Raw genomic sequence first — 25,000 nt, forward strand, 5'->3', positions numbered from 1 at the left:
CTGGCTTCGGACTTCAGGCACAAGCTGACAAAGGATGAGTTGACGGAGGATGCTCTCCTCCTACCTTCGTCCTTCGTGGTCCACCTCTGGCAGGAAGACCAGGTCCTGGAGCTTGTGCCTGGCCAGTCTGGGGTCCAAGGTGGTCATGGGGTTGACCACAAGGTCGAAAATTTGGGTGGCTCACTGGGGAACTGGGAGGGAGAAGACCTGGATGAGCTCCCTCTTCAGGTATTCATAGGGTGGCTCCCCAGGATGGCTGCACATCCATGGGGTGAGGGGTTTGAAGGCATCCACTGTGAGGGTCCCGGCGATGAGGTCCGCCTTAGTGCTGTCCCAAGTGATGCCGTGGATCCGGAACTGTATTTCTGCCCGTTGCAACCATGTTGCGACGTCCTCACTGCAGAAGGGCGGCAGCTTGACGTGGTGGGGCTCCGACAGTGCAGTCGTCCGGGGAGCAGGCACAGGCATCGAGGAGGACTCAAGCGCGATGAAGGATTGTCTCACGGATTGCGGGGTCGAGGCGGACACAGAGGAGTCGAGTGAGGCGCTGAACTTTCTATTGTCTTGTCAGACTTACGCTTACGGTCAATGAGAAGTTGGGAACGGTGAGTACCAGAGAACCTAGAGTAGGAGTAGTATGGGTCTGTTAAAGGTTCTCTGAAGGTGAGCAGTGGTAATTAGTCCCTTAATGGCAAAGCTAAAACCACTTGGGTCACCTACTCCTGGGTCACCCATTGTGAGAACTGAGTGAGACGAGGAGAGTGTGAACTAATTTTATTCGGCATATGAGGCTGTACATAAGGCGGTGTGCGGACGGAAGCGAAGCGTCTGTCATGCACACATGAACAAACATAAACAAAGAGGGACAAGGCCCCCACTGTGAATGTGTTTCTTCACAGACGAAAATACACGAATAATATTATACATAGAGGGAACAGATTCCTGACACATATACATCAAAAGAAAGGGTGTAAAATGCTCTACATTTTAGTTCCTGGGAAAAAAGAGAGGACATATGGATATACAGATTTTTTACAATGGAAGGGTGAACATTCGCCCGAATGTCATCCTTACAACCCCACAGAAAATGGGTCTGCAACAGGAGGCACAGACCCATTTTCTGTGGGAAAATAGCAGGGTACGTATGTTTCCGTCTGTGGTATTTTCATGCTTATGTAATAAGTATATTTTCAAAACTAAAAACATTTTTTATGATAAAAAAAGATTTACTAATTTTCAAATATTTCAGTTCTGTAATACAAAAATGTAAACAAAGCAAAATTTCAATGACATATTTGTTTTTCTTAAAAAGTGTACTATCCAAGCCAGCTTCCCATAGATAAACACCTCTTATGACGTAGAGACGCTCTTTTTGAGCAGTACCAAGACGAAATAATACTCAACATGCTACAATTGGCTGTCATCTGCAAAGCAGCCAATCCAGGAGCAGCATTCATTTTCCTCAGCGCTCATTGGCTGTACACTTGGTGTTGATTGGTTGAAACCTGAGTCCCATCTTGCTAACATGGAATTGTGGGTATCGCACATCTCCTAGCTTGATGCCATGGCCACCATGCATCACTGCATAGAGTGTCAGCATCTACGGACGTAGTACATAATAGTGAAACTTGCGTTTTACGTATCGTTAAATATCTATGTGAATCACGACGAGAATGGCTCCTACAAAGCGCCCTGCTCCTTCCAAGCTTTCTGACAAAGAGCCTAAAAGAAAGAAGGTAGTCATGAAGCTCAATGAGAAGGTGAAAGTTCTCGATATGTTAAAAGAGGGCAAAAAATTTGCAGCGGTTGGCCGCCATTTCAACGTGAATGACAGCATGATAAGATTCATAAAGAAAAAAGAAAGTGAAATAAGTGTAAACATGACCTACTTTGGTACAGCTAAAACAGTGTCGATAGTTCGAGATAAAAAAATCTTGAAAATGGAATCTGCATTGGCATACTGGCTACAAGACTGCTGGAAAAAGAACATGCCTCTTGACTCCAACATCATTCGCAAGAAAGCGCAACAACTCTATCAGCAGATCTCAACAAAGGAAAACAACAGCGTAGAGGAACAAGAAGGCGGCGATCTAGAGGCACAGGAAAGCAGTGAAGCAGGGGAATTGGAATTCTTGGGCTTTGATGAACCAGCTCCTGAAGAGAAAGAAGATGAAGAAGAGGAAGAGCCACAACCACGACCATCTTCAGCTCCTGAAGATTTTCAGGTATACAAAGGATGGTTTCACCGTTTCCAGAAGTGGTTCCACCTAAAATCTGTTTCCCTACATAGGAAGGCACCAAGGCAGACAAAGAGGTGGCCATGAAATATCCCGAGACATTCACTAAGAACCTTCAGGAGAAGGATACCGTTCAGAACAGGTGTCCAACATGGACAAAACTCTTCCCGGACATACTTAATGAAGGACAAAGCTAAAGCCTCCAGATTCAAGGCACAGAAGGACAGGGTTACCCTCCTGATGTGTGGGAATGCGGCTGGCTTTATGCTGAAACCAGGACTCATTTACAAGTTTGCAAATCCCAGGGCACCCAAAAATAAGAACAAGACATTGCTGCCTGTGCTCTGGATGTACAATCCCAAGGCCTGGATCACCAGAGTCCTTGCGGAGTACATACTGGTTCCATCAGCTTCATTCCTCAAGTTTTGAAATACCTGAATGACTTGGGTATGGAGTTCAAGATCTAGCTAATCATGGACAATGCTAGTAGCCACTCTCTTGATCTTTATTACAAGGGAGTCCAGCTTGAGTTCCTCCCTCCTAACACCACCTCTCTCCTCCAGCCTATGGACCAGGGCGTGATCGGTGCCTTCATGCCACTCTACACCAGGAACTCCCTCCAGCACCTTGTTGATACAATACACCATGACAGTGAATTTATGCTGAAGGAGTATTGACATAAATTCACGATTGCCATCTGTCTGTCTGTCATCAACCTGTCACTAAAGGACATGAAGAAGCAGACCCTGAACACATGCTAGAGTAATTTGTGGCTGGATTGTATGCATAATTATCAGGACTTTTCTCTGGAAGAAATACAGCATTCAGCAATCAATAAGGCAGTCCAGTTGGCAAGGATCTTTGGTGGTGAAAGCTTCGAAGACATCACTGAAGATGAAGTCAGAACCCTCATTGATACCCATTCTGACCCCCTGACTGACAAGGATTGTAAGAACTGAACAAGTCTGCCAGTGAAGAAGAAAATTCACCAGGTTCAAGAGAGGAGCAGAATCAGGCGGTGGGCCTGACTTTGGAATGCCTATCCCAAATTAGGAGTATGATAAATGATGTACTGGAGTTTGTTTCAACATGGGATCCTTTTATGGCAAGCTCCTTGAAGTTTTCAAATATCTTTTATGCAGCATTGGAGCCCTATAATGAAGCCCTCACCACCATGAAGAAGCAACAACAATATCTGCCAATCACAATGTTCATCACTCGTACAAAGAAGGACCCTTCAAAGCCTCCCAAGTCACCAGAAGTAGTGCATCTTCAATCTCCTGAAGACCCTCTTGAATTGCCTGAGTTGGTATATTTGATGTAGGATGGTATTTTTAGGGATACTTTGGTGTTTGAACTTTCAAGATAGGCAGATATAAGCATTTTTAGAGGGGAGTTTTAACTATCTGCAAGGGAGGGGGGGTAGTGGTACGTATCAAGTCACACCACAATGACTGACACTGGTACTTTTATAAGATTTGATTCATAAAACCTTACTGTCCTGCATATCTAACAGTAAAAGCATAAAATGAGCAAAACAACTTTACCAGAATCATCATTATTATAATGGGAATAAACAGCACTTACAGCACTGTTACAGTGCAGTGAGTCTGGGTTACAGCACCATAAAGCAGGTAAAGGTGCCTTAAATCCACTTCTGGTGCTGAAAAAATGTGGTTAACAGCGCCACGAGGCAAGCACCGTAAGTCCGGAATAACATAACCCAAACCTGATGTAATCTGGGAACTATCTGTAAACCACTGAGCTGATTATCAGCTCTCATAGGGCTTGCCTGAAGGATTTTTTATTTTTTATTTATTTATATCTTTTATAATTTTTCTGTTCAATTAAAATTTTTCAAAAACTTTTATTATTGAACTGATGCTGAAGTTTCTGACAAAATTTCACATGTGGCTTTATTTAGAAATCTTGATGCTCGCCTCATTAAACATACATTTGGACAATCACATATTAAATATTTAATTGTTATAATTACACTTTATATTCAGAGCATTCACACCATGTATTAGATGAGAATGGCCTATTCGGATGTATCAGAATTAGTATACCTGCGTATGTCTTTTTAAAATGCAATAAATGAAGAATTGCAATTACATGTTAAACTGTTTTGATCATGGAGTAGGATAAGGGGACCGTTCAGTTTTTTACCACTTAAAAAAATTATATAAATGACCAAAATCTAGCCCAGACTCACTAGTTAAAATAACAGTGAGTTAAAAAAAAAAAAAAAAAAAAAAGTTTTTGACATAAGAAAGACCTGTTTTTCGTAGTCGCTGTCTCGTCCTTAAGGATTACCCCCTCCATGGTCTATCCAGAGCTCCATGGTGACCAGACTAATGTCAATGAAGTCTCTTAACTGGTCTTGTGGCTGGGTATTGTGTTGTAAAGATAATGATAAACATTGTAACACACGATAAACATTATAGCACATGATAGAGTATTAATGGACTCAGGATATGAGGGCATTTCTATTATCCTCAGCGAACACTAAATATTGTTTGCATATGACAAAATCAGACCAAGCCGCCAATCCTATATGTGGGTCACTGCAGGATAATCCCTTACACAAATCTGATGTCTATTAGTAAGGGAAGTGGGAGGGTTTTTAGCACTCAACAGAGACTACCAAAAATAGGTTTTTCCTAAATCAAAACCTTTATTTTGATAGTGTAGTCGCTGTCTCATCCTTAAGGAGCTTTACAAAGAAATTGAACGGTGACAAAAGCTCTTGAATTTTAATCCAGACAACCCAAAAACCTTTTTGATCCAGGGTCAAGCCACTGGTTTCCAGGCCCCATTCTTTATTGCAAATACTACCTAGGTTTGGTAGGTACCAAAGAACAATAAACTAAGTGCAAACTTATGTTTTTTAGGGTGAAGTTCTGTGGTGACTTACCTAAACATGCTGGGTATGGTTGCACTATTGTCAAACCTTCCCCAGTGATAGTTAGCATACCTGCCAGTTAGGAAGACACATGGTTTGCTGCTGTAGTACCTATGGGTCAAGACTATCAATGCCATCTACCGATAAACAGTGTAGTCGAATATGTTCCAGCTTATGGCAAGTGTTTCTAGCGTAGGAAAAACAGACCTTGAACTTGTCCCCGTCTAAGACAGCCCAGTTTGCTAATACTAGCTCCTGATGCTAATGCAATCAAGAAGATCGCAAATTGTAGCTTGTGCGTTGTGGCTGTATTGGGTCCACTGAATTGAGGAGCTGATCAAAGTCTAAGCACCTTGCACATGGACCAAGTGATTCGAACCCTTCTAGAGCGGATCTTTGTAGTGCAAAGGACCACCTCGGAATCCAGACTGGGCTGGCACAAGCTCCAGGACCTGGTCCTCCTGCCAGAGGTGGACCACCATGGACGAAGGCAGGAGGTGAGCATCCTCCGTCAACTCTTCCTTCACCGGCTCGCGCCCAAAGTCTGAAGCTAAATCCCTAATGCTGAGACCATGGAGATGGAAAGTCTGGTGCAGTGGGCCTTCGCTTTGTTTACCACCACCCAAGCTGCAAAACTCCCCTCTCCTCTATCAGCCAACAGCCTACAGCAGGAGGACACGGTTGGTGCAGCATAACAGTGATTACCATAGCCCCTCCCAGACGTCGGGTGGTGCCATTTCCACGACCAGTTTGGCAGCAAGGCATGGAAGTGCGAGTGCCCTTGCTCCTTCCACCCTTCAAAAAACAGCGGAGGCAGCACCCAAAACAAGCCACCATGGCAGAGGCAGTGACAAAAACCCAACCCAGGGGCTTCTATGTCCAGGACAGCATCTCCAGCATCTCCACGGCAGAGGCAGTAACAAAACCCAACCCAGGGATTCTATGGCCCAGGAACAGGCATCTCCACGGCAGAGGCCAGGTAACAAAAACCAACCCAGGGGCTTCATGTCAGGACTAGGCATCTCAGATCTCCAGGCAGAGGCAGTAACAAAAACCCAACCCCGGGGCTATCTATGTTCCAGGACAGCATTCCCGCATCTCCAAGGCAGAGGCAGTAAACAAAAACATCAACCCAGGGGTTCTATGTCCAGGGACAGCATCCTCCAGCATCTCCACGGGGCAAGGCAAGTAACAACAAAAACCCAACCCAGGGGCTTCTATGTCCAGGACAGCATCTCCAGCATCTCCACGGCAGAGGCAGTAACAAAAACCCAACCCAGGGGCTTCTATGTCCAGGACAGCATCTCTCCAGGCATCTCCACCGGCCTAGACGCAGTTAACAAAAACCCAACCCAGGGGAATGCTAATGGTCCAGGACAGCCATTCCCTTCCAGCATCTCCACGGCAGAGGCAGTAACAAAAACCCAACCCAGGGGCTTCTATGTCCAAGACAGCATCTCCACCGGTGCCATGCAGTTGGTGTTCCCTTCGTCTGCAGAGGATTGCAGCCACACCCCCGACAACCTGACCACTCTCGTAGCTGCAAATGGACAACCATCCACACCTACATTACCAGGACCCAGACCATCGCGTACCTGGGCTGGACCTACACCTGGCCCTTCATCCTCACAGATGTATGGACCCCTCTTCTGAGGGCAGACTTCTTCACCCACCACAGTCTCTTAGTGGACATGGCCTGCCAGCGCTCTCACAATACCTGAGGCCTGCCTCTCCCGCCCACTCGCCAGAGGACCAAGGGCACCCACCATCTGCTCCATCCTTCCCCACCACAGATACGCCTCGCTTCTCCAGGAGATTTTCGGACGTGTTGCCACGAGCTTCGCCAGGTGGCTGGGGCCACACCCAAGCACAGTGTCTTACACCATATTTAGACCAAGGGATCCCCGACACACGCAAAGTTCCGTCACCTCCCGCCGAAGCTCCTCCAGGAAGCCAAGACTGCGTTCAAAGAAATGGAGAAGATGGGGATCTGTAAAAAGACTGCGAGTCTGTGGGCGTTCCCCTCCACATAGTAAAGAAGGCAGATGGTACGTGGAGGCCCTGCGGTGACTATCGGTGCCTGAAGCTCGTCACCACACCCAATATCTAACTCCTGCCAAACATGCAAGACCTCACTGCCTCCAAAGAGGCAAGAATGCCAGAATCAACTGGCACTGCCTCCAAAGAGGCAGGAGTTCCAGAATCAACTGGCACCGCCTGGAGTGCCAGAATCAACTGGCACCACCTCTGAAGAGGCAGGAGAGCCAGGAATCACTGGCACAGCCTCTGAAGAGGTAGGCGCAGTAATCACTGGTGCTGCCTCCAAAAAGGCACGAGTACAGGTCGTCATTGGTTTTCTATTTACATCACCTCTGATAACATTTAAGTACATTGCTTCTTTGGCTGGTAGCAACACTGGAAAAGGATATTCCTGGCCTAACATACTGATTCAATAGTGTCTCTTGCCTCTCTAAACGTGATACGTTTGGTAACCCTTAATGTTTTGATTTCTTTTTCCATGATGTATACATCACAATTAAGTGAAGATGATGGATGATTGTCTCCACAATGTATTCATCTGGCTTGTTTACCACATATGCCATGCTCTGGTTCACTGCATTTGACACAAGTGGCAGGCTTGCCTGGTAGTTTCTGTCTACATGACCCTAACATATGTCTGAATTCTTGACAATGAAAACATCTCCTTGGTCTTGGGTTATATTGTTTAACCTTAAAACATAATCAGGCTGTTTGAACTATATTAGGCAATCAAGTAGAATTGAATGTACTAATTAAATTGGGAAGTGGGGCAAAGACTCCATTTACCTTCTTCTTCATTCTTTCAATTTTTATTACACTTTGATCTTTTAATTCTTCTGCAAGTTTTTCTTCAGAGAACGTCATAACTTGGGGTGCATATATCATTCCCTTGGAGTAATTCCAAAAACCATGTACTGCACATTCTACTTTAACCCTTCCAAGGTGTGATAATGTTTTTAGTTTTTTACTTTCTTTTGCTGTGGCAAATTCTACCGTCAGCTTTCCTCGACCTTCAGAAGAAATCTTAGGTTCTCAACCTTCACAATCTCTATATACATTAAAAATATTGCAACTAGATTCTTCCAGATTAAAAGTAAAATATTTATCATAAGAGTTTTCAAATATTCCCCGTCCTATTTCAGATATATTTCTGCTCAATTTCCCTTTGCTCTGTACTGGAACATAGGGTTTCAGTCATCAACTGTACTGATTTGCCACCATCAAAGGGCCCAGGGGTACTTGAATCTTTATTTGTACCTGTCATAAAGATTTAAGTAAAGAAAGAGAGAAAAAAGGGATTTTGACAAAGGAAAAATCTATTTCTGGGGGAAGACCTGTGTCGCCCGGTGAAAAATCCCAGTAGCTCATTTTTCAAGTATAAATAAACTCTAGATATACCAGAGAAAAAGCTAGCATGGTATGCAACTCGACCGCCTCTAGAATTAGGTTATGTACAAAATAACACATAATAAACTATATAATGTAAATATATAATGTAAATAATAATAGTGTATGCTAGACTAACTTATCATTAGTCAACTATTCCTTATTAAGTGAACGAATTGACTGCTGGGACGAGCGCCAGTCCCTTAATTAATGGTCAAATAACGTCTATAACCTAATTATTCTTCGATAGATTGGTGTGTGAAATCACCTCGTGCTGCACTGACTACTCGAAATGGCCGCTCAGCCGGCGGCACCCACAACATATCTTGAGGTGCCGAGGCAGTAAAATATTACATTTCCGACTGAATGCTATATGAAAAACATAATTGGGGTACTCCACTTAGAAGCAGAAGAACCTTGCAATGCCATCATTAACAAAATAAGGGGAAAAAATCCTGGAGCAGGAAAATGCGTGTATCACACTCAATCTCTAGTACAGGAATGAGAGGAAAAGCGCGTGGGTATTAGTAGTAGTGGCGAGAGGAGTTGGCGGTGGGTTTCGTTGTGACGGCTCCCACCGCGGAGGGGGATTTTGAGAAGGAATCTTCTAAGTGGGGTGATCGCGCCGAGGGTAGTAACTTCAGCATACCATGCTAGCTTTTTCTCTGGTATTTCTAGAGTTTATTTATACTTGAAAAATGAGCTACAGGGACTTTTCACCGGCCGACACAGGTCGAACTCAGAAAAAAATAAACCTGAAAACCTTACAAAGATATCATCAGCCTGTCATGGAGTTTATTCTTCCACTAATTGCACAAGTGAGAACTGACTCCCAAATGTACACGTCCCTAACCTACCCATAGGGGATGGCACGACATGATTAGAGTGGCCAAAATGTAGCCAAACCTGCTTAATAGTACTGAGAGTTACAAAAATATAATCATCCCCACCCTGATCACATTACAGGCAAATCAGACAGAATGCCATGAGTCCTATCCACAAAACCAGCCCCCGCTGGAATAGTTCCCCCTGATATCTCTCAGGATAGTTCCGCCTGATATCTCTCAGGTTCGAACATTATCGGGCAGTTGATGATCCTACCACAATTCCCACTATTTAGCTTCAGATATAAATGCAGTCCCACCCATGATGTCTTTCCTGTTTAACAGGTCCAATAAATTTCCACAAAAGTGAATCCATATATATATATATATAATCTATATATATATATATATATATATATATATGATATATATAATATATATAATTATATATATATTCTATATATTCACAGTGTGCATTTTCTCTCCCTATAGTAAATATCTAATTAATGAAAGAAAAATGTTGATTGAAGCTTTACGTGTGAAAGACCATTAACAGAAACTATTGTCTTACCCATAACATTAAAAGCTAGAAGACACCCTTTACCAGGACCAAAGTTGCTCACCCAATTAGTCCCCCCTTTATTGGAATCACCTTGACGTGGTGGAATGGGCTCTTGAACCCTATGAATTTGTTCCTGGGTTCAAAACCCAAGAGTCCCATACATCTATATATATAAAATATATATATATAATATATATATATATATATATATATATTATATATTTATAATGTTTATGGGAACTCTTGGGTTTGAACCTAGGAACAAATTCATAGGGTTCAAGAGCCCATTCACCACGTCAAGGTGATTCCAATAAAGGGGGGACTTCTTGGTGAGCAACTTTGGTCCTGGTAAAGGGTGTCTTCTAGCTTTTAATGTTATGGGTAAGACAATAGTTTCTGTTAATGGTCTTTCACACGTAAAGCTTCAATCAACATTTTTCTTTCATTAATTAGATATTTACTATAGGGAGAGAAAATGCACACTGATGAATATTGGAGCCTCTGTGGCAACGACATTTACCGATGTTATTCATAATTTCCTTATGGAATTGATGAAATGCTGCAAGCTGTGTATCCTGTTTGGGGAAGCTTGCACATTTTGACTGAGCTTCAACAACTGAACTGTAACTGCCTGTTATCAAAGGGGCAGAAGTCTTCGGCAAGTTACAATACCCCATAGTAATTTCAGTTGGAGTCAGATGGATCCTAGTATCCTTTTTGGGGGAAAGATCCTCTTCAGCATTGATAGCTGCATGAGAGAGACCTTCAAGAAGGTCTCTCTCATGGTTACCTAAAATTTGTGTCCCTGATCCATCTGGGTTCAGCAGGGTCAGCAGGTCATTCCAGTGGCAATGACCACTTCATATCCCATAGCAAGAATGTCTCCCTGTAATATTCCTCTACGAGGTTAACCTGGGAGGTAGTGGGGACTGATGTTACTGGATTTTAACCCAAACATAAATCTTGATCTGAAAAAAAAGGGTTACACATCTGTTGCCAGAGTTTTGGTGGAAAGATATAATTTCCCCTGTCCTTAGTCTTACTTAACCCTAGGAATCATGGGACAACTTAAAATGAGCAATTTCATCCTTAAAACATACAATCAACAGCATACTGTTGACCAGGCAAATTTTTATTGTTTTTTACTAGACTACACCCATGGCAGATAGTATGAGCTATATACCCACTGGCACAAAATGAACCAAGCAGCTTGATACAGAACACTTGAACTGAGGGGCCTGCAAAATGGCAGCCTTGTAGTGATACAAAGCAAGTTGTTATTAGAAGCAAGCCAGTATTAGATTATTAATGAGGGACACCTTTGTAGTTAATTCCTCATAGTTTCCATATTCGTAATACATTCTATTAGAAATCTATGTAAACTTTAGCCTTTTGAGGTTTAAGTTAGTTTTGACAGCTGTATATGGCTGTATTAGTCCTTTAGTACTGTGTATATAAAATTTTGATTTGAATTGTTATACCATTTGGACTAATATGCTTTGTACTGTGGCAGGATCACGCAAAGCAACAAAGCAAGTAAGCTCCCCACAGTTACTTTAATCATATCGGCTGACAAATTTTCTCACAGCCACATTTCTCCTTTACATTACTTTTTACACACAGGACAATTGGCTTACTGAAACACAGAATACACAAAACAACCACATGTACTCAATTCAGACTCCAGATACTCAGGGCTAGGTGCTGTGCTGTTCACTGGATATAGGCTAGGCTAGTCGAGACACAATACAACTGAGAATCACAACACAAAACAACCAACCAAGATCTACAACCATACAACAACTTAACAACTTGACAAATCACTGAGCAGACAAACACCAACAACTCAAAACAACACAACAACCATACAACAACTCTAACTCAGCACAACAAACCACCAACCCCAACACTGTCCCTAACTGCCAACTCACAGACACCAAAACATACAACGAGTACAATCAACCTCTTCAACTTCAACACACATGCACAGCACTTTACAATATCAAAATCAAGCAAATCACACCAAATAACACTCATTACTTCCGAATCTGACTCTATGACTTCACCTCCACTTCCCAGACTTTCTCACTTCTTCTGACTCTCAAAACATACGCTTGCCACTGATATACTCGGCGATCGCCTAAACACACACATGCTTATGCCCACCATCAAACCCCTCCCATTCATCCCTCCACCAATTTTGCTCTCTCTCTTTCATGCAACCCTTGACGATGTCATATTTAAACTACCATTATCACTCTATATTACCTTCCCCGTTACATTTGACAATGTCTCCTAACACTCGCAATAGCCACACTAAATTGCTTTCCCCGAGCCACAAGGATGCCCCCCATTCACTTCTTTCAAACCACTTTCATTCAAATACCCATTATCTCGCTCACTACTATCCTCCCAAATCTCATTCACTACTTCATCAACATCCTCTAGCGCTGGTCCCAACATCTACCCTATTTCTGCTACCAAACCACTCAGTTCATCCATACTTCTGTCAAATCCTTGCAAAGATTTATCCATCCAATCAACTACCTCCTTACAACTCAGTTTCCTTCCCACTGAGGTCTAACTTATCCCTGGTAACTCAAACCCACATACACTTTAAGTATCATTCATTCCCTCAAAGTCATCCGTATTACACTCTTTATCAACCGTTCGCACCTTAACACTATCACCCTTACCATGCCGTTCACGCTTCTTCCTTCCACCTCCTTTCTCTACACTCTTCCGCTTTCTTCCATACTCAACCAGCAATAACTGTCGATCTTCCAGACCAATTTGTTCACTGGCACTCAGCTCATACTTATTAACCCTCAACCATTCACTCATCGCATTCTCCCGAACATACTGTCACACACTACAGGACCCACCCAACTGAATCCCCTAAACATCTAGTTTCCCAGAATCCCAGCCTGACTTATCCTCTTCCACTACACACACTCACTACATGACCTTCCATTCCATATTCTACACATTCTCACATAATGTCCATTCTTCCTGCAATTACCGCAAATCACATTCACACGGGTTCCCCGACATCCACTCGCTATGTGCCTTACCTGTCCACACCTGTTACACTTAATATCCCTATCTTTCTTACACTCACTAAATGCCCCATTTGTCCACACCCGAAGTACGCTCCTAATGCCCACCAACACTCATTCTTTTTGTGTCCTCGCTTTCCACATCTGTAACACTGCTGCTCTCGTTCATGACTAACTGAGCCTACTCTTCTAACGCTTGCCCTCCGATCTCTATTAGGGTTAACTATATTTATGTTACTTGCTCTAATCGCTCCTATCAACCACTCGCTCTGCCATTTGCCTCGGCCCTTCTAAAACTGCCTTCCTAAAGCTCTTAAACTCTGTTTACACTCAGCTACTTCAGTCCTAACACTAACACTTCTACTCTCTTTCATACACCTATCTAACTCATAATCCTTCACTATTTCTAAAATGTTGTTCCAATTTAACCTTTCATTCGTCCCTCGCATTTTCTCCTTACGTTTCAGATTTATAAACTCCTATACACTCTGAGGCACAGTCGCCAACAACTTCCTTAGTAACTCTTTACACTCATTTATTCCTTCGTCCCCATACTTTTTCCAAGCTAATGTTTCCAACCTGCACACATACATTGACAAAGTTTCACCAACATTCATTCTTGCCTCTTCAAAATCATGTTTTCTCCTATATCTAATGCTACTCTTTATCCTCTTCGCCTGTTCCACAATCCTGGCTTTCACACTCTCATACGGCACATTCCCTACACTCATCATCACCCCATACATACTCAACAAAAATCCCGTCAAAAAACTACCCAACTCTCTTGCCCAAACTCTATTATCCCCACAATACTGCTCACATTCCTTTAAAAAAAATCCCCCTTGTATCGTAAACATCAGGGTACCTCTCTCATATGCACCGTCTTTCGCACTTCCTGCTCACTCTCACTTTCAATTTAGCTACTTCCATTCTGATCCCTCTTAACCTCTTCCAAATACAACGAATCAACTTCCATACTAACATCCATGCAGGGTGGCCAGACGTCCCGTATTTGACGGGATTGCCCCGTATTTATGACATTTGTCCCGTGTACCGTATCGACCCTCCCCGGGACACATTTTGTCCCGTATTTTCAATATCTATAAAAAAACAATAAACTAGCAAAATTTGTACTGAGCATTCCCCCCTCAAACGCTCAAGTGGAGCAAGTGTTCTCCCTGATGGGCCAACGATGGGGTGGGTGTAGGAACCGGTGCAGTGTAGAGATGATGAAGTCAGAACTACAGATTAAGTGCAATTTCACACTGTCCTGTTCGGAGTTCATCACATATGCTCAAACCAAACACCATCTCTTGAGAGCAGTTGGATCTAGTGCAAAATATGACAAATGAAAAATAACTTAACAACTATGAGGAAAATCATTTTAAAAGGATTATTGAAAGGTTTTCATCATATGTGTTTTATTGTCTGCAATTTTTTCAATATATATTATGGCAAGTCACTTGTTATTAATATCCTTCAAAACTGCAAAACATGCTTAATTGCAATATTCTAATGCTTTGACACATGTAATGCACAGCTGTTTGTAACAAAATCTACAATGAATGCACTTTAAAACAAAAGAAAAGTCAATAAAGAAGGCTGAGAAGGACGTTGCCTGCATCACTGCGTGCGTGTCACTGCGTGCATAACTTTGCATAAGTTGTGTCTATTTTGTTCAACTGCCTCTTCAATTTAAGTGTCCTGTATTTCAATTTTCAAAATCTGGTCACCCTGCATCCATGCTCTTGATTACGCTCTTCTTAGCCTTCTTCTTTCTACCTACCTGTTTCCACTCACCATTATCTAAATCACACTCAGCCCTTTCCCCAACGTATTCAGTACTAGTCTCGTCCTGTCCGTCATCCTTACTAGCTTTCTTTCCCTTAGTCTTCTTTTCCTCAGCCCCCTTCTTATTCTTGTCCTTAGGTTTATCCTTATCATGTGTCTTCCCCTTCTTTCCCTTACCTATCACAACCAAATCACCTTTGTCACTCATACTCTCATCCATTCACTCTTCCACTTTCTTTACCACTTCTGGGCCATCACAAGATCCAGTATGCCTACCTCCTACTGCTCCCTCTCCCATGAATCCCTTCATCATCTCCTGCACTGCCTTCACCATTACTCCGAATTTTTCGTCCATTTTCTCAACCATTCTCTTTTCCGCTCCCTTCACCTCTTCTTTCAGTTCCACTTTTGCACTCCTTAGCAATCCTCTCATTTCCTCTAACTCACTCTTCAGCTCCTCACACTCTAACCTCAACCTCTCATTCTCTTCCACTCTTTCCTTAGCTTCCCCCAAGAACCGCAACTCCTCCTTCAGCCTCTCCACTTCAATCAAACATTCCAAACTCAATTTCTTCACCAATCACACAACTCACTACACCAATTGTCCTGCAGTTGCCACAACAGCAGTCCCTGTTCAGGCACCAAAGCAACAAAGCAAGCAAGATCCCCACAGTTACTTTAATCATACCAGCTGACAAATTTTCCCACAGCCACAATTGTCCTTAACGTTACTTTTTACATGCAGGACAATTGACTTGGCAGAATACAGAACACACAAAACAATCACATGTACTCGCTTCAGACTCCAGATACTCAGGGCTAGGTGCTGTGTTGTTCACTGGATATAGGCTAGGCTAGTCTAGTCGAGACACAACACTACCGAGAATCACAACACAAAACAAACAACTGAGAACTACAACCATACAACAACTTAAAAACCCAACAAATCACTGCACAGACAAACACCAACAGTTCGAAACACCACGACAACCATATAACAACTCAGCATGACAAACCACCAACCCCAACACTGTCCCCAACTGCCAACTAACAGACACCAAAACATGCTAGTACAACCAACCTCTTCAACTTCACCACAACCAGACAGACACATGCACAGCACTTTACAATATCAAATTCAAGAAAATCACACTAAATAACACTGACTACTTCCGAATCTGACTCTATGACTTTACCTCCACTTCCAAGACTTCCTCACTTCTTGCTCTAATAACATACACTTGCCACTGATATACTTGGTGATCGCCACAACAGACACATGCTTATGCCCACCACCAAACCACTCCCATCCATCCTTCCACCAAATTTGCTCTCTCTCTCTCTCTCTCTCTCTCTCTCTCTCTCTCTCTCTCTCTCTCTCTCTCTTTCATGCAACCATCGAAGACGTCAAATTTAACCCACAAGGTGCATCGCGCCGCTAAAACCGACGCTTTACATGCTGCACAAGGACTACGTCGATATGATTGACACTATATTTTCAAATAGCACTGTAAATTTAGTTCCTCCCCTTAGCTCTGTTTTAATGACATCAACAGTCTCACCAGCCATTCAGCTTACTCTTGAACATAAAAGATGCCAGATTTCTCATAATCAAAGGTATCAAAATAGCATAATTGTAAACCTTCCATCAGCCGCGGGGGGCGGGACCAGGGAGGCTTTGAAACATTCAAAAATTCATATAACTCTTTGTTCATATTGTAAATTTTGGTGATAATGGCTTTTGATGATGACGCATTAAATAAGGATATAGAGATAGATAATTATAGTGACAGTGACGATAGTAATATATAGGTTTAAAAGTTAGTGTCCATATGTCAATTAACATACGTACACACACAGACCGATTCAACCAATTAATAACTGCTGTACATATTTTGTAGTTTTATAGGTGTTTCTTGAACAGCTAAGGAGTAATATTGTCAAGAAAAAAATGTGAAATTACTCCAAAACTAAAATGCAATCTTTGAAAAAAACATTTTCTTTCCAAGGTATATTCTTTTTAAATATCAATTTTCAAAATAACTTGTATTTATTTTTTTCTTCTTAATCTACAAAACAAGGAAAATACAACCATGTATGTATAACATTAGGTTATAAGTTAAAAAATGAGCAAGAAAATATTGGTTCCATTACTGATGTTGCTAATGCATAATATTGCCGTTGTCCTTTGGTGGCCTCCCACAGCACCTCTTGGGTTTAACTACCATTATAACTCCTCCATGGTACTAATTTGTTTACTTAACCCAAGCCACTTTTTAAAATGGCTTTAGGTTATCAATTACGCCTAGGATACTGTTTATATCCAGTCCTAGGCTATCTGGGCTAAACCAACACTTGGTACACCAACAATAGGATGTTCTCTAAATTGTTCTCTTAGCCTAGTATAGGGCACTGCCTAATCCAGATATTCTAGATCAAATGTAAAGGCTATATAAAAACAAAGTTACATGTAAACTCATAATTAGACTAACATCTTTTGCCTAACCCAGATTATTTATATTTGGCCCTAGGCTATTTGGTTTACTATATAAAACAGTAACTTTCTAATGTGAAACTCACTGATGTGAAATTTTATAGTTAGATTATCACCTAGTATAGGTTGTTGTCTAATCCTGATTAATTCATTTACCTTTAAAGGTATGTGATTAACCAGGTGTAATTTGTAACCATCAAGATGGGCTACTACCTTATAACCCATTTGGCTAACCCTAGGTTATTTGGTCTACTATATAAAAACAGTAACTTACTAATGTGAAACTTTATAGTAAGGTTTATCACCTAGTACATATAGGTTATTGTCTAATCCTGATTAAGTAACTGTTTTTGGTCTACTATATCTAGGCTAGCCTATCACCTAACCTAGGTTATGGTCTAATCAATCTACATTATTTAATTCCCTTTTAAGGGTATATGCACATGATAGTCTATATTATTGTAATGCTTAAGTATACAAGCTATCTAATTCTAAGGTCTTTGGTGTAAACTTAGGCTATTGCCTAGGACCATAGCCTAACAGGATATGTTCTTAAATCTTACCTTAATTTAGTTTACTACCTAATCCAGGTTATTTTTGTTCACCCTAAAGGGTATACCTATACTCCTAGAATACAGACAATATCTGCTCCACAGTTTAAAATAAAAAATGTTTAACTGGAACTTAAAACTATGCACTTAGTTGAATCAATAAGTGAAAAGTGGACTTCTCTGAGCTCTGGCTTCTTGACTGGCCAAAAAGGGAGTGGCAGCTTGGTTGGATTTTGATTGTATGTAATCAATATGACAGTGCATATGAGCATAACCACTTCTTCTTCTTGCAGTTTTGACATAAGTAAACTGGGTACTATTAGCGTTCTCTGAGGATAATAAAAAGTGCCCTCTTATCCCGAGTCCATTTATAGTCTATCACGTGTTAAGTTTATCATTATGACACAATACCTGGCCACAAAACCAGTTAAAAGAAACTTTTGACATTAGTCTGGTCACCATGGAGCTCTGGATAGACCATGGAAGGGGTAATTCTTGAGGACGAGACAGCAACTACACTGACAAAAAGTAGTGTTATTCACCCCTCATGTGAGGGTAATCAGTAGTAAGTAGGCCTTGTCTCAGAATGGTCTCTTTCTTCTTGGCAGCCGGTGGTTTGGATATGTAGGCTTTTATCACAGGATGAAACTTCAAAAAAGGGAAGGCAAACAAACCATTTTGGCTTGACTACAGATAAACTCCACAAGTAAAGCTGAAGGAAGTGCACTGCCCAGAGCTATCTCTGAATGAATGGTTGAAATAAAACTGATGACCATGGGGAATCTCTCTCAGCTTCTCAACTAAGAGAATCAGCAGATTTGAGTAACCACTTGACTTGAGGCCAAAAAGAAGCTACCAGGGTCACCCTGCAACCAGGGATGATGAACATTGTTGATTACCCTGCAAATAACCTGAAGTTTGGGAAGGAGTAGACTTCCAGATTATCCCAAGGGCACTGGTGCATCTTCCATCACTGCCCTGGGATCTGAAACTGGAGAACAGTCTGGTGGCCAACAGATTGAGCACTGGGAACCCCCCACAGCTTAAGGGGGCCGGCTGGACCCCTATATATGGTGGTATAGGGCGAAAAATGCAAAGTCATGAAAAAATTCATGGAGTTTCATATGGCAATTGAGAATACGTATACGAAATATTTCGTCAAAATTCCTCTTACTTTCGTAGTTACAGGGTAATTAGTGAACATAACTCAATAAGCCTAAAACATTCATCCGTACAAGAAAATGTAATATTTCTTCTGTTATCGTAAATTTTGATAATTATTAGCAAAGAAATTTGGAGAAATGGCATCTGTAGAGATTCCGTAGCTCACAGAAGCGAGTATCTGGTTCAACCATGAATCAGTAGGACCACAGACTTCAAGTAGATTACACGTTCGAGTTTCACCTCGTGACATTCGCTTGCTTTTACGTATGTTTATGTATGTTTCGGCAAGAAGTTCATCATGCCAATGAGGAAAAGACAAGGAAAACATCTCGCTAACATACAGACGAAGAAAAATTGCTCAAGTATTATTACAGAATATCATAATATACGCGTAGTTAGTGAAGAGAGAGGGGAGGGTTGCCTAGTAACGCCCCCTTCTTGCCTGACAGCACATGTCACACTGTGCCCAAGGCTACGATCTTTGAGCAAAGAGATCTTCATTTATGATAAATAACATAGTTTTGGTTTTTTAATACCCAAAATGGAATATGAAATTCATAACAATCATGATTTATTAAATTGTCTTTATAAAAAGAGAGTACACCTTCGAATTTCACCTCTGACATTCTCTTGCATTTACGTTTGTTTATCTTTGTTTCGGCAAGAATGTCATCATCCAAAAGAGGAAAATACAAGGAAAACATCTCGCTAACATACAGAAGAAAATTCGCTGTAATAAGCCGAGTTAGTGAAAGGGAGAGAGGGGGTTACGTAGGAAGGAGTGCCCCATCTTGCTTCAAGCAGTGCCCCAGGCTACGATATATGAGCAAAGGGATCATCATTTATGATTAAATTATGATAAATAAAATAGTTTTGGTTCATTAATACACAAAAAAGAAATATACATTCATAATAATCATTATTTATTAACATTGTCTTTATAGAAATACGAAGGAAAACTTTGAACGCCCGTATCTCAAAACTATACTTATTGACCTTCAAAATCTATCTCCTCACTTAGTTTTAAAGCTATAACACTGGAATTTGGTATATAACTCAGAAAGACATTATAGAACAATCAAATAGAGCCCTTTTTTCCAATTTTTCTTTCGTCTTTTTTTTATAAATTTTTTCTTGTGATTTATAGGGTTTATTTTTTTACCATAATGAAAAATTCATATCTAGCAAAAAAATGACTTTTAGAAAAAAACTCTCCATTTGATTGGAGGTCTACATCAGGTCTATATATATGGTAGTAATCCCAGGTCTTAATATTAAATATCAAGGGAGGAGATAGAATTTGTAAAATGGTTATTTTCGGGATAAATTGCCCTGGCGTCACAAAACCGAAGGTCAGAGGCGAAAATCATATGCGGTTTGGAGATATCCCAAATCACCTTAATAAGTGGTATGAATGTAAAAAACGGCATTAGCCGGCCGGCCCCCTTACACAGCCTTTCTGCTATGTAAGGATGCAGATACTATTCTGTCCCCACAACCTGACCCTGATGACTGACCTGGTCTACCAAAATGTATCTGGCTGACAGCTCGATTGTACAGTGAACCACCCACTTGCGCATCTGCACAGAAAACTCACTGAGGGGACAAATCAGCTGTCATTCACCCACACAACCAAGTGACGAATCAACCGATCTTGGAAACCTTTAGTGCTTCCTGTAACTCCAGAATGTTGATGTGCAGATAAGGTGTGTTCTGTAGTCACACTCCTGAAATAAATGAGCCTTCCTGTTGCCAACCCATCTTTTTGATACATCTGTGAACATCTGCATTTCCAGAAGGGGGAGTTCAACAGAATTCCTGCTAAAAGGTTTCTGTCATCCATCCACCAAGCCTGATCCTCCCTGATCCTTGGCTCAGAGGCACAATTTGAGAGGAGAGATCGCCAAGAGGTGACTAGTGTTGCTTCAGCTGCCAATAAAGAGAGTAGATATATCTACCTGTGGGGAATGAATTTCTCCAAAGACAACAGATAACCAACTGGCAGGGAACTAAGCTGATACCTATCTGAACTTGCTCACTCATTGCTGTGGAGTCTATGAGCATGCCCAGATCAAATATTCTGTCTGCTGCTTGAGCATGAAATCTGATTTCTCCCAATTTATGACGATCCCCAGGACATGGAAGAAGGAGAGAAAGCAATCTCCATCTTGGAACAAATACACCTTGTAAGATGCCAGGACTATCCAATCTTCCAGATAGCCCAGTAAGTATATGTCCTGCGAGGGAGCCACAACTGAAACCAAGGTAAAAATGTGTAAACATCTTTGGGGCTTAGCCAGCCTAAGTAGAATTTTGAGCTGGTAAATTACCTTATTGCAGGCAGTGGAAGTACATCCTTCAGGTCGATCATTAGTCCCCAAACACCAGTCATCTCCACCAGGAAAGGATTGTAAAAATAACCTGAAGAATGGTACTCGACAAATTCTACAGCACCTTCTCCATCACCTACACTGCTGATAGGGAAAGAGCTTCTAGTAAATTAAAAAGATAAGGCTTGAACAATATTAGTATGTAATGGAGATGGGGGTGCCAAAGGTATTTGAAAGTAAACTTGTACCATCCCAAAGGACTGATACAACCCAGGAATCTGCACTGTGCTTCTTCCACAAAGCCCATTAACATGACAGGCAAACGCCTAATTTGGCAATGAGGGCAAGAGGTTTGCCACCCTCAGTGACCCCTTCCTTTCTTCCATTCCTAGCAGTGATTCGGGGAGGAAGGCAAAAAGGTTCTGAAGACTTTCTTCCCTACTTAGGGGAAGATGACTTCGCTATCTGTCTCAATTGAAGAGGGACAGGTTTCCTCACAAACCCAAAGACTGAAGGCTTAGCCACCCCCACAAGTTTGGTTATTGGTGTCTTTTCCCCCAAAACAGGTTTGAAAGACACTGCACAGTGGATACAAATGTTCCGGAGCTCTATCCTTCTATACCTTTTTATATAAATAAAGCAAACAACGCATTTACAACAAATGCACATACACATAAATGTGTTGTTAATAGTTTTAGTTTTCATTATGCCACATAATACTATTGCATTTAGTTATTTTTTAATTGATTTTAAGTACAGTATTAGTTTTTTTTTAAAAGTCATACTATTGTATTTAACAATAACTATTATAAAGGTGCACACACCATACACAGAGTTCTGTAATGCATTTCAATAGTTTGTTTCTTAAATACCTTATTAGTACTTATCTACAGAATCATAATTAGAGAGAAAAAATTAATGGGGTCTTTGATTTTCTTTAGACAAGGGTTAGTTAATGATCACTACATTAGCATTATCCAAGTACAATCTCTGACTAGATCAACAATTACAAATACATATTCTAAATAGTTTTAAATTTTATTACAGACACCACCCTACTTACAAACAGGTTATGTTGCGAACAGCCGTTTGTATGTTGAATTATTTGTTAGTTGGTTACTGTAATTTTCATGCCTAATTTAAGTACAGTATGATATAATAAAATCAATACAGTAAGTACTATAAGATTTGTCATCCAAAAACCCAATACACTGTACATACAGTACAGTATGTACAGACTAGGCACGCAAAACAAGATATGAACTTAGGGGTGGCAAAGGGGAGCACTGAACAATTTTACTTTGCGATCCCTTTTGTTTACATCTCTGATAGTAAGTTGAATGTTCGTAAGTAAGGTGGTGTCTGAACATTCACTTGTACTGTTGTACAGTATTTCAAAAGGAATGTTGTCTACAGTTCTAAAAGCTCATTTTATCTACAAAGGGTTGTATCACATATTTTAGCTTTTTGTATCATTACCAAAGAGGTTCATATGCACACCGTGCCCTTCATGAAGTATTCCTGAATTCTGAGCAAATGCTGTCATTTGTTAGCCCAAAACTCCAGCAATGCAAGTGCCATTAACTTATTTTAAAAATGCAGCAGTTGGCAGAAAGATATGGACCAGCAGCTGTAATCTGGAATGGGACTTTTTCTTATCTAAATGCTGTACTAGTACCAGGTTTTCTGGCCTAAAGGGTGTCAGAAAACGGAACTTTTATTGTGTGTGTAATCAATCATAACAGTGCTGAATGGCCTCTATAGGCTTGTCCAATTGGCCCAGATTCCAAGACTGTATACTTGAGGACTAAATTATTACTCTTTAAGAAAGGAATGTTTATACTTTCCATGGTGAGGTAAGAGAGGAAAACAAGACAATGTATTTCCAGACATAACTAACATCAGTGTTTTTTAATATAATTAAAGAACATTAAATACGTCATTAGACCATTCATACATAAAAGACAAACTTTTTTCATTCCACAACAAAAGTATAAGCTTCCTCTAATAGCAATTTCAGTTCGGCAAGATTAGTCTCAAGCCTAATCATTCATATAATGATTACTATATAAGTAACATAATGACAGTTTTAAAAAAAATGTCTTTCCTAAACGATAAAGATATATTAACTTGTGTTGTCCATGCACCAGCAATGTGCTTTTCCATGATTATCAGTTGAAAATGTTTTCTTGTCACAAAAATGAATTTGCTCCAGAGCTCAGCATCAGCAGCTCAATAACATATAGCAAAGCCCTAACCTTTCACCTTTATGTGCATGAGATACTTCAGGCTTGATACTAGTCTATTTTATTAACAGTCACATCAGTAATTACTGGCTGCTTTCGAACTGCTTCAACTGTTTATTCATCCCCTCCTCAGTTGTGGTACAACAGGGTTGTCCTGATCTCAGTATTTGCATTTTTCCATGGCACTGAATCCAGCAGTGACAACACTTTTGTTTACACTGGACATACTAGCTACATCTCTCGCAATAATATTCGTATTGTGTTTAATAGAGAAAGCTCTTTGTTGTTCTTTGGAAGTTTACACTTCACGAAAGGTGACAAAAGATGCTTATGAACCATATCAATTCACTTTCCCTGCATTTTTGCATTAAACCATTTCATTTGTAGGAACTATGTACTACACTCCAAAATTTCTTCTTTGATATATAGTATTTGAATTCTTCATATTTGTCAAAATATTTCAACTCTTCCTTTTTGTGATTTTAGAAATAAAAGTGGCAATATATGTAAGGCTTATAATATGTTATGATGCATTTAAAATGGACTACTCAACAATCAACAATCAGCGCTGCAAGCGTGCAAATGGAACCTATTACTTCAATACATTTTACAACCTATCATTCAAGGAAACTGAAATTTTGTTTAAGAAATGAAGGTATAATTTACATTTTTTATAATTATATCTTCTTTGCTAACATAACATAACATTCTTTCTTTTAGCTGCAAGATCTTTACACAGACAATAATCTGATAACATCAGATATGCCAAACTACCCATTTTTTTATTTGTATAAAAAAAATTTCCTTCTTTTAATAGGAAAGATTTTTAAACAGATAACCTACCTGTTATTTCGTATTGAAATGTAATCCAAAACATCTTGAACCTAAAACATTTCCTCCACCACAATCAAGGATGAAAAATAAAATCGGAAAGCATTCTATGGAGTAACATTTGGAATACGTAGTACTAAACATAACCTGAAGTTGATTTCATTGACTGAAAGCAATCTGAAATTGATTACATTAACAAGATCATCAGCATATTCATTACTTTACTTCAAGAAGACATCTGATATCAGCCCTTAACACACCTGACAATTAATTGTGATTTGTCACAAAAAATATTTATGGGACCAATGCTTTTCAGGTTGAGAGTGTAGCTCTGCAACATCAATTCATTAAATACTATGCAAGGATAAACTACATAGTCATAAAATAGCATCTTACCTGCCGTACGCTTGGTTCCATTGATATCCTGACTAGAAGATTCAACAAACATTGATGAAATTTAGCTGCAGATTGCTGAGGATCATTAGTGACTATACTGGCAGGATTAGCAACACCTTTATGCCTGGAAGGAATAAAAGTATATGATCATTAGTGGTGCAAATAAAACCATTTTTCTCTTCTA

General features: G+C 40.5%; 1 protein-coding gene across 1 annotated transcript in view; it reads right to left on the reverse strand.

Moving 5' to 3' along the window:
- The window catches only part of LOC135223095 (ectopic P granules protein 5 homolog), a 759,396-nt gene that overhangs the window by 140,889 nt on the left and 593,507 nt on the right, over positions 1–25,000 (reverse strand). The window contains 1 exon segment of the mRNA XM_064261599.1: positions 24,817–24,940. Coding sequence (XP_064117669.1) covers positions 24,817–24,940 — 124 coding nt within the window.

The sequence above is a fragment of the Macrobrachium nipponense genome, chromosome 8 (genome assembly GCF_015104395.2).
Source record: "Macrobrachium nipponense isolate FS-2020 chromosome 8, ASM1510439v2, whole genome shotgun sequence".
NCBI classification, from domain to species: Eukaryota; Metazoa; Arthropoda; class Malacostraca; order Decapoda; family Palaemonidae; genus Macrobrachium; species Macrobrachium nipponense.